Source organism: Natrix helvetica (genome assembly GCF_964273705.1).
Source record: "Natrix helvetica genome assembly, chromosome: 4".
Lineage (NCBI taxonomy): Eukaryota > Metazoa > Chordata > Lepidosauria > Squamata > Natricidae > Natrix > Natrix helvetica.
The window spans coordinates 98,083,231-98,096,872 of NC_138550.1; the positions used below are offsets into that span (position 1 = coordinate 98,083,231).

Here is a 13,642-nt window from a genome sequence, read left to right on the forward strand (position 1 = left end):
TCTGATCAGCAAAACCAAATTAAGAGTTCCATTTTTTCCATCAAAAGCACAAAACCCAGAAACGTTTCCAAATGGAAACAAAATTATATTATATTATATTATATTATATATATGTGTGTGTGTGTGTGTGTGTGTGTTGTATTTGTACTGATAAATAAATAAAGGCATACCAGGGGTTGTAACACAAATACATACATACATACATACATACATACATACATACATACATACATACATATTGAATAACACAATTTAACTGTCTCTAATATTATTTCTTGCTATGGAAAATAATATATATTCATTGATATGAACCTAATTTATTATACTTTCTCAGATGTTTTAACCTTAAAGGGTAAAAATCTATTTCTAACATCCATTTTAAAACTCTTAACTTTTCTTTGAAAATTTTTCTAAAAACAGTAAGTTTTTCCTGATGTCAACCAAAATCATCATCTTTGTAATTTAAATCTTTTGTTTCCTTGACCGGTCTTCAGGAACAACAGTCACTAATTCTGTCCTCCTGATAGCACTTCAGGTACTTTAAGATAGTTACTATGTCTCCCTGTAATCTTCTCCTGGCTAAATAAACCCAACATCTCCAACCATTCTTCATACAATTTTCCCTTCATGACCCTTATTATCTTGACAGTTAACAAACTGTCCTCAAAAAACTGAAGAAGCTTCTTGGATGAGAAGTGAAAGTTTTTCAAAGAAAACAAATCCACAACATAGTCTAGTTACCTTTTGGAAAAAGCTCCTTTGGGATAACCTGGATGATTGAGAATCTCCACAGACATCTGGAGATTTCCTAAAATGCTGTATCAAAACTTGGATGCAATATTCTAGGTATGATCTGAGTAACATCATGCAAAACAAGAAGAATAATTGAACATCTGTTTGTTTATGTTTGGTTGTTTAGACTGCCTTTGACATTTTTTCCACCTATCAAATCCTTCCCAAGGGCATGAGATAAACTGTTCCAAGTAAAGCTGCCTTTTGCAATTGACTGGTAGTGATTTTGTCACTGCTAATGATAATTGAGCTTGATTTGCCATACCAGATCATTATCTCTGTTATTTTTGATATTTGTATATTTGATGGGTAAACAACTTTCTTTTTCTTGGTGCACTTTGGTTGTTTTCTTGCAGATGGTTTATTACTCAAACTAGGTGATATTTACTTACCTCACAGGATTTTGGGGGGCAAAAATATGCTATCTTGATTTTATCAAAGAATTGCCACATATACTGTAAATCAATAAATAAACAAGCAAGATAAAAATACAGTTGCAGGAGCAAAAAAATGGGTAGATGATGAATTGTGGCAAGTAAAATTGTCCCTCATGATCTGCCAACAAGTCACAAGTTGCTTGGATCACTGACAATTTTTAATTTAATATTTCATAATTTGTTTTGTGAACATTTCAATCACCAGTTACAATAAGTATTCATGTTTCTGGAAATAGCATTTCTAATTTTGAGCAGTTAGATGCAGATATACAACCACGCAAAAGCTGCAAGTACAAAAATATGTGTTCCATAAATGTCATAAAATTAATTATCTTTAAAAAGGCTAACGTTTCAATTTTTTAATATATGGAAATAATCTAGGAAATAGATTCCTCTTTTTGTTTTAAAAATGTTTCACACTGGGTTTCGTTTTAATGTATGCTTATAGAAATGTGTCATCGTTTAATAATTTTAATTGAAGACTTTTGTAATAGAATGAATGGAAACTAATAGTTATGAAAAAGCACGAGATTGCCTAATTGTCAGGCAAAAATTAATAAACATATTTTGGTATCTGAGAAATAAAAAAAGTTATTTTTAAAAAATTGTTAGAATTGAATGACATACAGGTTGAATATATTATTATCATCATCATCATTATTAACATTTATTCATTAAACATAAAACTCAAGTCAACTGAACATTTAAAAATATATCACAAGTATCATTGAGTGGTGGTGATGATGATTTATCCAATTCAATTAAAATATTCTCACATATAACCCTGTAGTTCTTTTTATGGAAAATAATAAATAAAACAATCCAATTACTACTGTTATTTCAACAATCACACCATGAAATGTAAGCAATTTTCAATACACTCTATGCAAGAATAGATGGCCGATATGATAGAAGCAGATTCACCCCAAGTTGAATCTTAGAATACAGAGATTAAAGTCGTAAAATCTGAATCTTCAGAATCATGTCTAATTCAAAAATCTCACTGGATGGAACTGAACAAATTAGAAGCTAAGCCATAACTGTTAGAAACTGAACTGCATAAAAGCAATCTGAAATTTGGAGGCATGTCAGAAGAATTAGGTAAGGAAGGCTTATAAAGAGATCGATATTTTTTTTTCAATTCTTTCATTTTACTTAAAGTCTACCTTAATCAGTGGGTGGATCTTTGGAAATTTTGGGAGTTGATGGAAAGCATGAGAAAGATAGCTTCTGCAATATGTATTTGTAAAATTCATATTTCTCACAAATTAAAGAAGCAATTTTGGAACGGAAAAAAAATTAAACCCCTTTAAAAGTGGAAGACAGTATAATTGAGGTTCTATCAGATGCTCCTCCAGATATTTGGAGAATTGATTTTCAAAGGGAAAAAAGCCTAGTCTTGGACAAAGAAATAAAATTTAAAAATAGAGTAGAGCATCTTAGATTGAACAGTGGAGAAAATGAAGTATTTATAGAATAATATCTTTCAGACTAATCTATCTTTTGAGGTGTCCTTAACTTAACAACATAGCTAGTAAGGTATTCATTTTTCTTTACTTCTGAGAGGACTGTTTCTTTAGCATCAAGACATGCAAAGAAGTATTTTTTTTAGATTACAGTTTACACACAGAATTATGGCATAGCTGAAATTTGAACTTTAGATATTTACATTTGACATTTGGTTTATATGTTAATTCCTTTATTAATATATTGTTCATCATTTGTAGCTTCCTTTTGTTAATTCTGAGTTTGCCAAATATTTTATATGTTCAATAGACATGACCTATTAATTATTCATTAATTATGAAATATTTCATAGTATCCTGATAGTTTAATCTGAGAACTATTAACTATCTACTCTTATTTTACTGTTTAAATTGGCTTTTTCAAATATTATCTTTGTTATCTGTTCTTCTATGTTCTATAAACTTACATTTGTATTAATATTATACTCCTTTGCTTTCTTGAACATTTGTAAGAATAAATATATATCCTCTTAAATAAATATGGGCTAGTCTATTTTGGGTTTTTTTTGTAAGATAAAATAATCACGTCATAAGACTTGGGAATGGTGAGCTCTGAGTCTGAAAATCAACATATGTAGTCATCACGTAATGTCTTGGGGAAGATTTACTAAACAAATTGTGTCACTTTTGCCTTGCAATCAAAGCGATGTTCTGTTTTGGGGATTATCTTGCCATCTGCAATTAGTGTTAGGGGCATTTTGTACTATAGAAGTTTAAGAATAACATGAAGAGTTCTGCCGTTTTTCCCACGGGCTGTCTAGCAATGATACTCCACTAAAGGATTGTTTCATTCAAATGGCGGTGCACGACTTGAATGCTGACGGCGGGCAGGGAAACCCAAACCTGTTGAGGCAGACTTTTCAGGCAACAGAAGCAATCAGATTGACATTCTTTTAAGAGGGGAGTTATGGGGCAAAGGAGATACTTTGCAAAAGCGTAATACGTCCGTGGGCAGCATCTGTGGAAAACTAAGACCATGGTCACGATTGTTAGAAGTTTGCAGGCTGTGATGCTGATCCTAGTTAAACCAAGCCCGGGGCCGAATGGTTTCAGAGTAGTTGCCTTATCAGATTAATCATATGGTTATGGTATTTGATGCTCAACCTGGACAGACAGGCCTGCCAGGCAGGAACTGCTCAGACAGATGATGTTAGGGAGGACAGAAATTACCCACTGCAAGACTAAGAAGACAAATGACACCCAGCAGGAACAGCAAGCCAAATCTGGGGAATCTGCAATCCAGCTCTGGCCTTAGGCTACCTGCCTCTTTGAAGTAGAATAGATGTAGCCCAGGAGCTGTCACATTAGATCACGAGGCTGAAGAAAGCCGAGAGTGATTTAGTTCTTCCAATAAAAGGAAAAGTTTAATGGTTCCAAATCTTCTTAAAGGGAGCCAAGCCAACATCAGAAGGGGAAAAAAGGATATCCTTAAGATGTAATGCTTATTAAAATACCATCTTCCCTCTTCGCTTGGCAGTGAAGTTTATGATCCAAGGAGCAGCTGAAATTTTTGCCAATTATTACTGTTGCAGGAAGGTGTATAGGTGCAGGAATATAAAGAGTACAGGTAGTCCTCGACTTACGGCCATAATTGAGTCCAAAATTTCTGTTGCTCAGTGAGACATTTGTTAAATGAGCTTTGCCCCATTTTATGACCTTTTTTTGCCTCAGTGGTTAAGTGAATCACTGCAGTTAGTAAGTTAGTAACCTGGCTGGGAAGTGAATCTGATTTCCCCATTGACTTTGCTTGTCTGAAGGTCACAAGGGGTGCTCACATGACCACAGAACACAGCAACCATCATAAATATGAACGTTGCCAAGCATCTGAATTTTGATCACGTGCTATGGAGATGCTACAAAGGTCGTAACTGTGAAAATTGGTCGTAAGTCACTTTTTTCAGTGCCGTTGTAACTTTGAGCGACCGATAGTGAATTGTTGTAAGTCGAGGACTACCTGTAATTGCTACTGTAAATTCAAATTTGATATCCTTCTGTATTATGCTTAATCCATGGGGTTATGACATTATAAATTCATCACAATGTATGCAGAAATAGGGAAAATCAAAGTTTTATAACTGCAGGAGGGAAAAACCAAGAGGCTTGCGTTTCGCACAATCATAACGTAGGTGATCTTTCAGTATTGAGTGATTTATTATTTTTAATTTAATTCTCTAAAGCACCTGAGGACAGGACAAGAAGCAATGGCTGGAAACTAATCAAGGAGAGAAGTAACCTAGAACTAAGGAAAAATTTCCTGACAGTTAGAACAATTAATCAGTGGAACAGCTTGCCTCCAGAAGTTGTGAATGCCCTAACACTGGAAGTTTTTAAGATGTTGGATAATCATTTGTCTGAAGTGGTGTAGGGTTTCCTGCCTAAGCAGGGGGTTGGACTAGAAGACCTCCAAGGTCCTTTCCAACTCTGTTATTTTTTTTAAAAAAGTATATCATCCAAGAATGTTTCTAAATTGCCGATGTGTCTCATTTACATATTTGCAAATGATACCAGACATAAAGTAAAAGAAAAAAAAAGGGACAATTAAAAAAAAAAAGAATAGAAGAACTCTAAGAAGTTTTAAAAAGACAGCACATTTGGTCATTTAAGAGGCTGAGAATTTTATTTTAAATAAAACAATGTTTTTTATCCTATTTTCAATAAATACTCTTCTGGGTTTTGCAATTTTGTAACAATTTAAATTTTCTACAGTGGAAGTAAACATAATCCAAGTATGAGATTTAACGTAATTTGTATACTAAATAGGATTTGCTCCCATATATTTCACTGATCTCTTTCAAAATACTTGGCACAATAAATTTTTCTTAATAATATTTACAAAACCAATGTGATTAACCATAAAAGAAAAATACAACAGCATACTATGCATGATACAATTGAGGCAATGAGCATAGGTGACATCGTGGCAGTTAAGGTCTTTGACTTTCATACCATATAAGTTAAGCTATGGATCTGTATGATATAATGTTCTAATTGAAGAAGTTTGATTGACATTTTGTTTGGCTGAAATAGACCAAACTATTGTTTTAATTGTATCTATATTTCTAAATAGCTACTAGATGCAACTTTATTACTTTAGGCACCAACTGTTCAGCTTCACATATGGAAATGACAAAACTCCATGCTTGCACAGTAAAGGTTTCAAAAATTATTTTCATTTCTCTGGAATTCCTAACTTAGGGCTTAATGTGTATTGTAGATCCTGTTTTTCATGAAAACTATGCTAGACAGATGCTGCCGGATACCCGGATAGTGCTGAATATGATTGAACCAACGAGATACGTTAAGGTATTTCTCCTTTTCCTGCACTGTAAGGTCAGCCTAAAGAATGGAAGAAAAAGCTATTTGTAAACATTTTCATATAATAAATTTCTTTTCAAGTACAAAAATATTTCTTCCTAAATAAGAAAATGACATGCCATTTTATCACATGATCCAATTCTCTTCCCATACAATATTCATAAAATCAGGACTCACTGTTTTGCTTGTTCTTGCTTTTTTTTTTTCTAAAGAAACTCAAGATTTTTCTCCTACCTTAAATTCCTGCAATAGATCCAAACTCAGTGATCTATGCCATGTTTGTTCATATTATGTTATCACTGTAGACTATAAAAGCAGTAGCATTTTCAAAGCTTAATAAAACATTTACCATTTATTTATCTGCTTCCAATTCCTTGTTTTTAGCCTTTTTCCCCTGTCCTAAGCTAAATGTTTGACACCTAAAAATTCATTCCTATTATGAAAAAATAGTCAGGAATGTGACAATTTCCCTATGCTGTACTAGGTATGACAATTTTATAGGTAGTCCTCATTGAATTTCCATTCAGCGACTGTTTGAAGTTAGGACAGTGATGAACGAGGGGGACTTAAAACTGTTCTTCAGAGTTGCAGCCACTGCATCACAAGATTGCAATTTATGATTTGCAATCAGTTCACACTTATAACAGTTGCGGTGTCCTGAGACCACATGATTACCATTTGCGACTTTTGCTGCTGACTTCTGACAAGCAGCCAATTGGTAAGCCAGTAGGTTGCAAATGGTGATCCCATGACTGAGGGATGCTACATGCATAGAAACTGGTCTTGTGTGTCCATCTGGTCACATGACATTGTACTTTACAACTGTGTCATTTAGTGGCGAAGTTGCCGCTCCCAATTATCCTAGTTAAGCTAGGACCACCTGCATTAAGGATTTTCAAGTTAAAGTACCATACATGTGGGAAAGAGATTTTAAAGATATATATTTTTCTGTTGTAATAGGTTTGTACTCACTATGATCTGGTGCAGTCCATAGTATAATAAAATGTCAGCTAAAGTAAAATTGTTTCCTGTAATGTAAACTTTATCTTCAAGGTATAAATTGAGGTCCTAGAAGAAGCAGAAGAAACCAAACAGTATCAATTTATAGATTTCTTCCTGTCAAATCAAAATGCTTGAGGTAACCCACCAGAGGGGTTCAGTGTGTCTTCCAAGCCTATTTATTCAAGATGGGACAGTATCAAAGTTTACACATGAGAAAGTGTCTTGGCAAGTGAGTAGTTGAGAGGCAAAAATGGGCATTTTGTTTCCCCTAATATTGGTAGCTTACTGCACAGGCTATGCAGTAAGAAGTCTTCAATGCTGTGCAGGAAGCTATTAGGGGGAAACAAAATGCCAATTTCTGTGCTGCAAAGCCGAAGGAAACAACACACCACAGGCACCATAGGAATACCATGCATAGAATAGTCCAAAGAACAGACATTGATGGAGAGAAATTCCCTGGAGATGGACTCTAGCATGAGTCTGAAAGCTCAGAGGACTAAATCTCTGGCCCCAGTGACCCAGATTGGATCCTGCCACATTATCCTGGGACATGCAGATTTGCCTTCATTCGTGACAATATTTTTATTTATTCATTCCCCATCTTACCTTAGGGTAACTCTGGGTTGCTTACAATATAAAAAAGATGAAACTATGTAAATAAAATACTTCAATATAAAAATATAAAAGACAATAGCTAAAAGATGGGGAGGGAGGGAATAGGATGAGTGGAGTGTGTGTGTGTGTGTGTGTTAGGATCTGATATTAATATAAAAATATAAAAGACAATAGCTAAAAGATGGGGAGGGAGGGAATAGGATGAGTGGAGTGTGTGTGTTAGGATCTGATATTAATCTATCAACCACTTCCAATATGAAGCCCCCAAACCAGCTGGCAGAACCAGGTCTTTAGGCTCTGGCAAAAAGTCAGGGGGGTTGGACTGGACCTCACTGCAGGGAGGCAAGATGTTCCAGAGGGCAGGCGCAATGGCAGGGTCATCCACCACCCGGAATACCCTGGCTGATGGGGCCCACAGTATGTCCCCTCTGTCGGCAGGGGTGAGCAATCCCAGTGGTATTGTAAATAATCCGGACCCATGCCATAAAGGGCTTTAAAGGTGATTACCAACACCTTGAATGGTACTAGGAAGCAAACCGGCAGCTAGCAAAGCAATGGTATTAGATGGGCCACCCTTAAGGCCCCAATAACTTCCCCACACCACTACACAGGTTAAAGGTCGAACAAATCTTAAAAGTAAAAAAAAAGTCCCGTCCCCCACCCCTAAAATTGAAAATAAATATATACTTTTCTAAGCAACACAACCCATTAAGAACAGAATACTTGATTTGTTTAATCAGGCCAGAAATCTGTTTACTTCTTATAAATCCTAATGGTGATGAAAAACAAACTTTATGCAAATCATCAGGGAAAAAAGCCGAAATCATATTGCTGAATCAATAATGTGGGCTAATAATAGTTCAATAATAAAGGTAAAAGTTTATCCTGTCCAATAGGGTCTGATTCAATGGCAGTGATGGTTAACCTTTTCGGCACCGAGTGCTGAAACTGGAGCGCATGCCAGAGCGCCAGAACCCCGAAGTGACCAGCTGTCCAGCGTGCATGCACACAACAGAACCCAGAAGAGCAGCTGGCGGTGGCGCATGTGCCTACAGAGAGAGCTCTATGTGCCACCTCTGGCACACCTGCCATAGGTTCACCATCACGGTTCTAGGGGATGGTGCTCATCTCTTTTTCTTAGTCAAGGGAACCAGCATTGTCCGTGGTCATGTGGCCAGCATGACTATGCACTGAAGTGCATGGTGTTACCTGCCCACTGAAGTAGTACCTATTTATCTACTCACATTTGCATGCTTGTGAACTGCTAGGTGAGCAGGAGCTGGGACAAGTAATGGGAGCAAGTAACAGGAATTCGGGTCTCAAATCCAGGCTGTCACTTTCCAGTTGAAAGCTCAGCGTCTTTAACCCCTGAGCCATCGCAGCCTCTGAAACTAGTGCAATAATATTCCAAAATAAACGGTGTTAATTATCCTTACCTTCAGATTTGTTCTGATTTCTTCTTTAGTGGACTGTTTATCTATTTGCGCCACTCTGTATTCTAACCACTGTTGTACTACTGCTTTTTCTTCAGCTGTGATTCCAAGCAGCTGTTCCTTCTTTGCTTGCTTGACTAAATAGATAGCTATACTGGTGAGGCCTGTCAGACTAGGGCCATTATTTTCCTGAAGCACAGGAGTCTAGAAAGAATTCAAAATGATTTAATGAAAAAAGATTTAAAGTTCTACCGGAAACACAGTTTAGCATAAATATTTTTTTATTAAAATTTTTATTTTTGCAAGATCTAATACTATTTAAAAAACAACAACAACAAATGACAGAATTCAAATTGCTGACAAAGCTAGGATGGCAGCCTTGCTTCTCAATATATTAACTCCAAGTTGCCCCACACCAAGGAATTTTAACTTCCAATTCTGATTCCTACCAAGTAAATTACAATTCTTTGATAGGTTTCAACAAGAATAGATTCAATTTATTGTATAGGCATCCATTTAGCAATAACAAGTTATGCTTTTAGAGTTGTTCTTAGCATTTGTCCCATTTAGTTGCAGGGTCTGCTTATTCTACAGTCCTCACCTAATTCTTACAGCAAATGCATTCCAAAGAGTTTTGTTTTTTGTTACAAAGCTTAGCATTGATAGGAGCTAGGAGGAAATGACTATCCCAGGTTCCAGAGCTGGCTTTTATGCCTATGAAAGGACTAGAACCTGAATCTTTTCTGCTCATAGTCCAGCACTTTTATCTAGTATATCTTATTGATTGTCACAAGTTGAGGTTTTCTATTTAAGTTCTGTATTTAAGTACAAGCCCTGCTTTCCAGAAATTTCATAAAGGTATAAATCAGTGGTAGTCAACCTGGTCCCTACCGCCCACTAGTGGGCGTTCCAGTTTTCATGGTGGGCGGTAGAGGTTTGCTGTAACTCTGCTTTATACATTTTATAAAGTAAAGTTACTTCCCTACTTTATAAATCACCATTATTGTGGAACCGGTGGGCGGTTAGACAATTTTACTACTAACAGAGATACGAAAGTGGGCGGTAGGTATAAAAAGGTTGACTACCCCTGGTATAAATGAACAGTCAGTTAAAGACAGATGGCACAGGAACACTCTTCTTTTTCTTCTCTACTGCTGAACTGAGTGGTTTACTTTTTAAAGTACAGGTGGTCCTTGACTTACAACAGTTCATTAAGTACAGTTCAAAGTTACAACGGCACTAAAGAAAGTGACTTATGACTATTTTTCACTCTTATGACCATTGCAGCATTCCCATTTACATTCGGATGTTTCAGAACTGGTTCATATTTACGATGGTTGCAGTGTCCTGTGATCATCTTTTGCAATCTTCTGACAAAGTCAATGCTGCTGATACAGTTCTACAGAGGAATGATTGAGTCTGTCACCTACACCTTTATAACTGTCTGGTTTGGTTCTGCAACCCAACAAGACAGACACAGATTTCAAAGGATAATCAGAACTGCAGGAAAAACAATTGCTACCAACCTGCCTTCCATTGAGGACCTGCACAAGTCAAAAAGAGGGCTGTGAAAATATTTACAGACCACTCACATCCTGGATGTAAATTGTTTCAACAACTACCCTCAAACGATGCTATAGAGCACTGCACACCAAAACAACTAGACACAAGAACAGTTTCCCCCCAAACGGCATTACTCTGCTAAACAAATAATTCCCTCACCACTGTCAAATTATTCACTAAGACTGCTTTACTATTACCATTAGTCTTGTCACCCATCTCCTCCCACTGATGACTACAAGACTGTAACTTTGTTGCCTGTATCCTTATGTTTTATATTGATAGTTTCCTGATTGTTTATTTGTACCCTATGACTATCATTAAGTGTGGTACCTTATGATTCTTGATGAATGTATCTTGTCTTTTTATGTACACTGAGAGCATATGCACCAAGACAAATTCCTTGTGTGTCCAATCACACTTGGCCAATAAAGAATTCTATTATTATTTCTATTATTATTTCTATTATTATTGTTTCAATGGGGAAGCCAATTTCACTTGACTACCGTGTTACTAATTTAACAACTGCAGTGATTCACTTAACAAATGTAGCAAGAAAAGTCACAAAATGGGGCAAAACTCAACAAATGTCTCAGTTGGCAACATAACATTCTGGGCTCAATCATGGTTGTAAGCCAAGGACCTCCCGTAACCTGTGGCTTTTTGTGTTCATTTCTTTAGCAGGTTGCCCCATTTATACCATCTCACACTATCTGGAAGTCTGAAATGTTCCACTAGAAAAAACATAAGCCAGCATACTAAGCGAAGAACACATACTTTTTCTTAGATGCTAAGAAAATATTAGGGTCACATAAAGCATCTGAAAGGGCAGTACTTCTGCTGTGATTGTCATGGAGAGAGACTGTCAGGGAGAGCTCACAAAAGACTGCAGAGCCTTATGAAGGCTGCTTTTAAAGCAGGTTCTTGAACACACTTGGTGCAGCACCTTTTTGAAATCCATTGCTTAGCTTCCCTTGCTGCAACGTTAATATCACGTCCGGTGAATGTGCAATCTGCATGTTGCAGTTGGGATGCAGATTTAGCCATCAAACCCTCTGAAATGCTAGCAACTGTTAAGCTACCGCAAAACATAAATACTCTTTTTCCTTTAAAGCAAAGCATACTTTTTCTTTTAAAGCAAAGCATACTTTTTCTTTTAAAGCAAAGCATAAATGGCTTTTCTTTTGAAGCAAACCATAAACGCTCCTTTTCTTTTAAAGCAAAGCAAAAGAGTATTGATGCTTTGCTTTAAAAGCAAAAGAACATTTATGTTTTACGGTAACTTAACAATTGCTAGCATTTCAGAGGGTTTGATGGCTAAATCTGCATGTTAAGTCGCACCAGAGGGCTGCTGTCCAAGAATCGGGGTTTTGCCATGATTTTAAAAAAGCATCTCTTTTTCTTTTAAAGCGAAGAAAAAGAGAAGCTTTTTTTTAATCACAGCAAAGCCCGATTCTTGGACAAAAGCCCTCTGGTGCCACTTAAAACGTTCCCATATGGACCCGTTGAGCACATACCGAAAATGCAAGCAATCACGCTTTGCATTTACACGTTGTGCAAAAAGCTTGAAGATCGATGAACGAACGCGGCGCGTCACTGCGGGTGCTGGCGAGGAAGGTTACCGATACCCGGTTTCCGTTCACCATCAAAGAAATCGCGGTTCGGAGCGCCTAAGACCGCGGCTAACAGCCTTTAAATGTCAGCAACGTGATCCAGGGGCGAGTCACACTCTACCCTTTGCCGGGTCCGGTCCCCGCCTCCCGCCTTTCTGCCCCAAAGGCCTTCACCTTCCGCTCGCCGTGACTGCTGTACTTGTTGCCCTTCTTCAAGCCCAGCGACTTCTCCAGCAAGCTCAGTTCCTTCACGCCCAAGCCAGGGCCTACCGCGGCCGCCATTTTCGGCGGCGAGGAAAGACGCTGAGAAAAACTCGTTTTAAAACTCTCCGCAAATACCGCGGTGATTGGAGGGCGACGACACACCTAAAGTCCCGCCCCCCCCGGAATATCTCTCCCCTCCCCCTCCTTATCTCTCGCCGTTGGTAGGCGGGGCTGCCTTGGAAGAAGGGGCGGGATGAGTGAGATTTGCCAATCGGAGGCGGTTTCCCCCCCCACGTCGGCTTTGGCTCGTGCGGGGGGCGGGGCCTTTGGAAACTGAGCGTCTTCGTCGAGTTGCCCGATTCGGTCTTGATTTTGTTTGAGCCGGGTGCAGACGTAAAGGGCCGTCTGACTTTGCTATGTGCCAAGGAGAATAAGGGAGTTTCCTTCCTTAACTGTCCGGCTATCTTGTTGTGTATCCATAATCTTTGGGGCATTCCAACATGCATAAGAGGACCAGCGTGCTTAACGTCCCTGTCCTACTGTTCCCTTTTATTCGTATTCATTTCTTACGTACGTATATACGTATACCTGCGTATATGTCTATATGTTATATTCATACTTGTTTTCTCATACATGCTTGACAAACCAAAATCAATAATAAATAAATAAAATGCTCAGAAGCTTTGAGCTGCCACGGCTGCACAAATTATTTCCAGGATCAAAGGCTTTCATCAACCTAGTGATAACAGTGTTGTGTGCCATCCCACCACAAGCACTGCCCCTTCCTGGGGATGATAGTCCTTTCCTGTTTATTTTGAAATAGTTTCCACCAGATTTTATAGCACTAACTGGAAGAAATATTTCCCAGGAGGATTGGGGTTCCTGAAAACTTGCCTTACTTTAAAGAAGTTGAGACTCAACAACCACTATGATTAGTTTTCAGGATTCAGCAGGGCTTTGACCAACATTGCTTCACATTACAGTGGGAGAGTCCATCAATGTTAGGACTGAGTTGGGGTTTGAAGGAGACATTTCCATATAAAGGTAAAGGTTCTCCTCCCACATATGTGATAGTCGTTCCTGACTCTAGGGAGCGGTGCTCATCTCCATTTCAAAGCCAAAGAGCCAGTGCTGTCCGAAGATGT

The 13,642-nt window shown here is 37.7% G+C and overlaps 1 protein-coding gene across 1 annotated transcript; it reads right to left on the reverse strand.

The window, feature by feature from the left end:
- Positions 1-5,345: 5,345 nt before the first annotated feature.
- EEF1E1 (eukaryotic translation elongation factor 1 epsilon 1) lies at positions 5,346-12,659 on the reverse strand. Its single transcript, XM_081950263.1, has 4 exons — positions 12,468-12,659; positions 9,124-9,324; positions 7,043-7,138; positions 5,346-6,091 (listed from the first exon to the last, which is right to left on the reverse strand). Exons 1-4 carry the CDS (start codon positions 12,573-12,575, stop codon positions 5,954-5,956), a joined length of 543 nt encoding a protein of 180 aa, XP_081806389.1. The 5' UTR covers positions 12,576-12,659; the 3' UTR covers positions 5,346-5,953.
- Between the last annotated feature and the right edge of the window lie 983 nt (positions 12,660-13,642).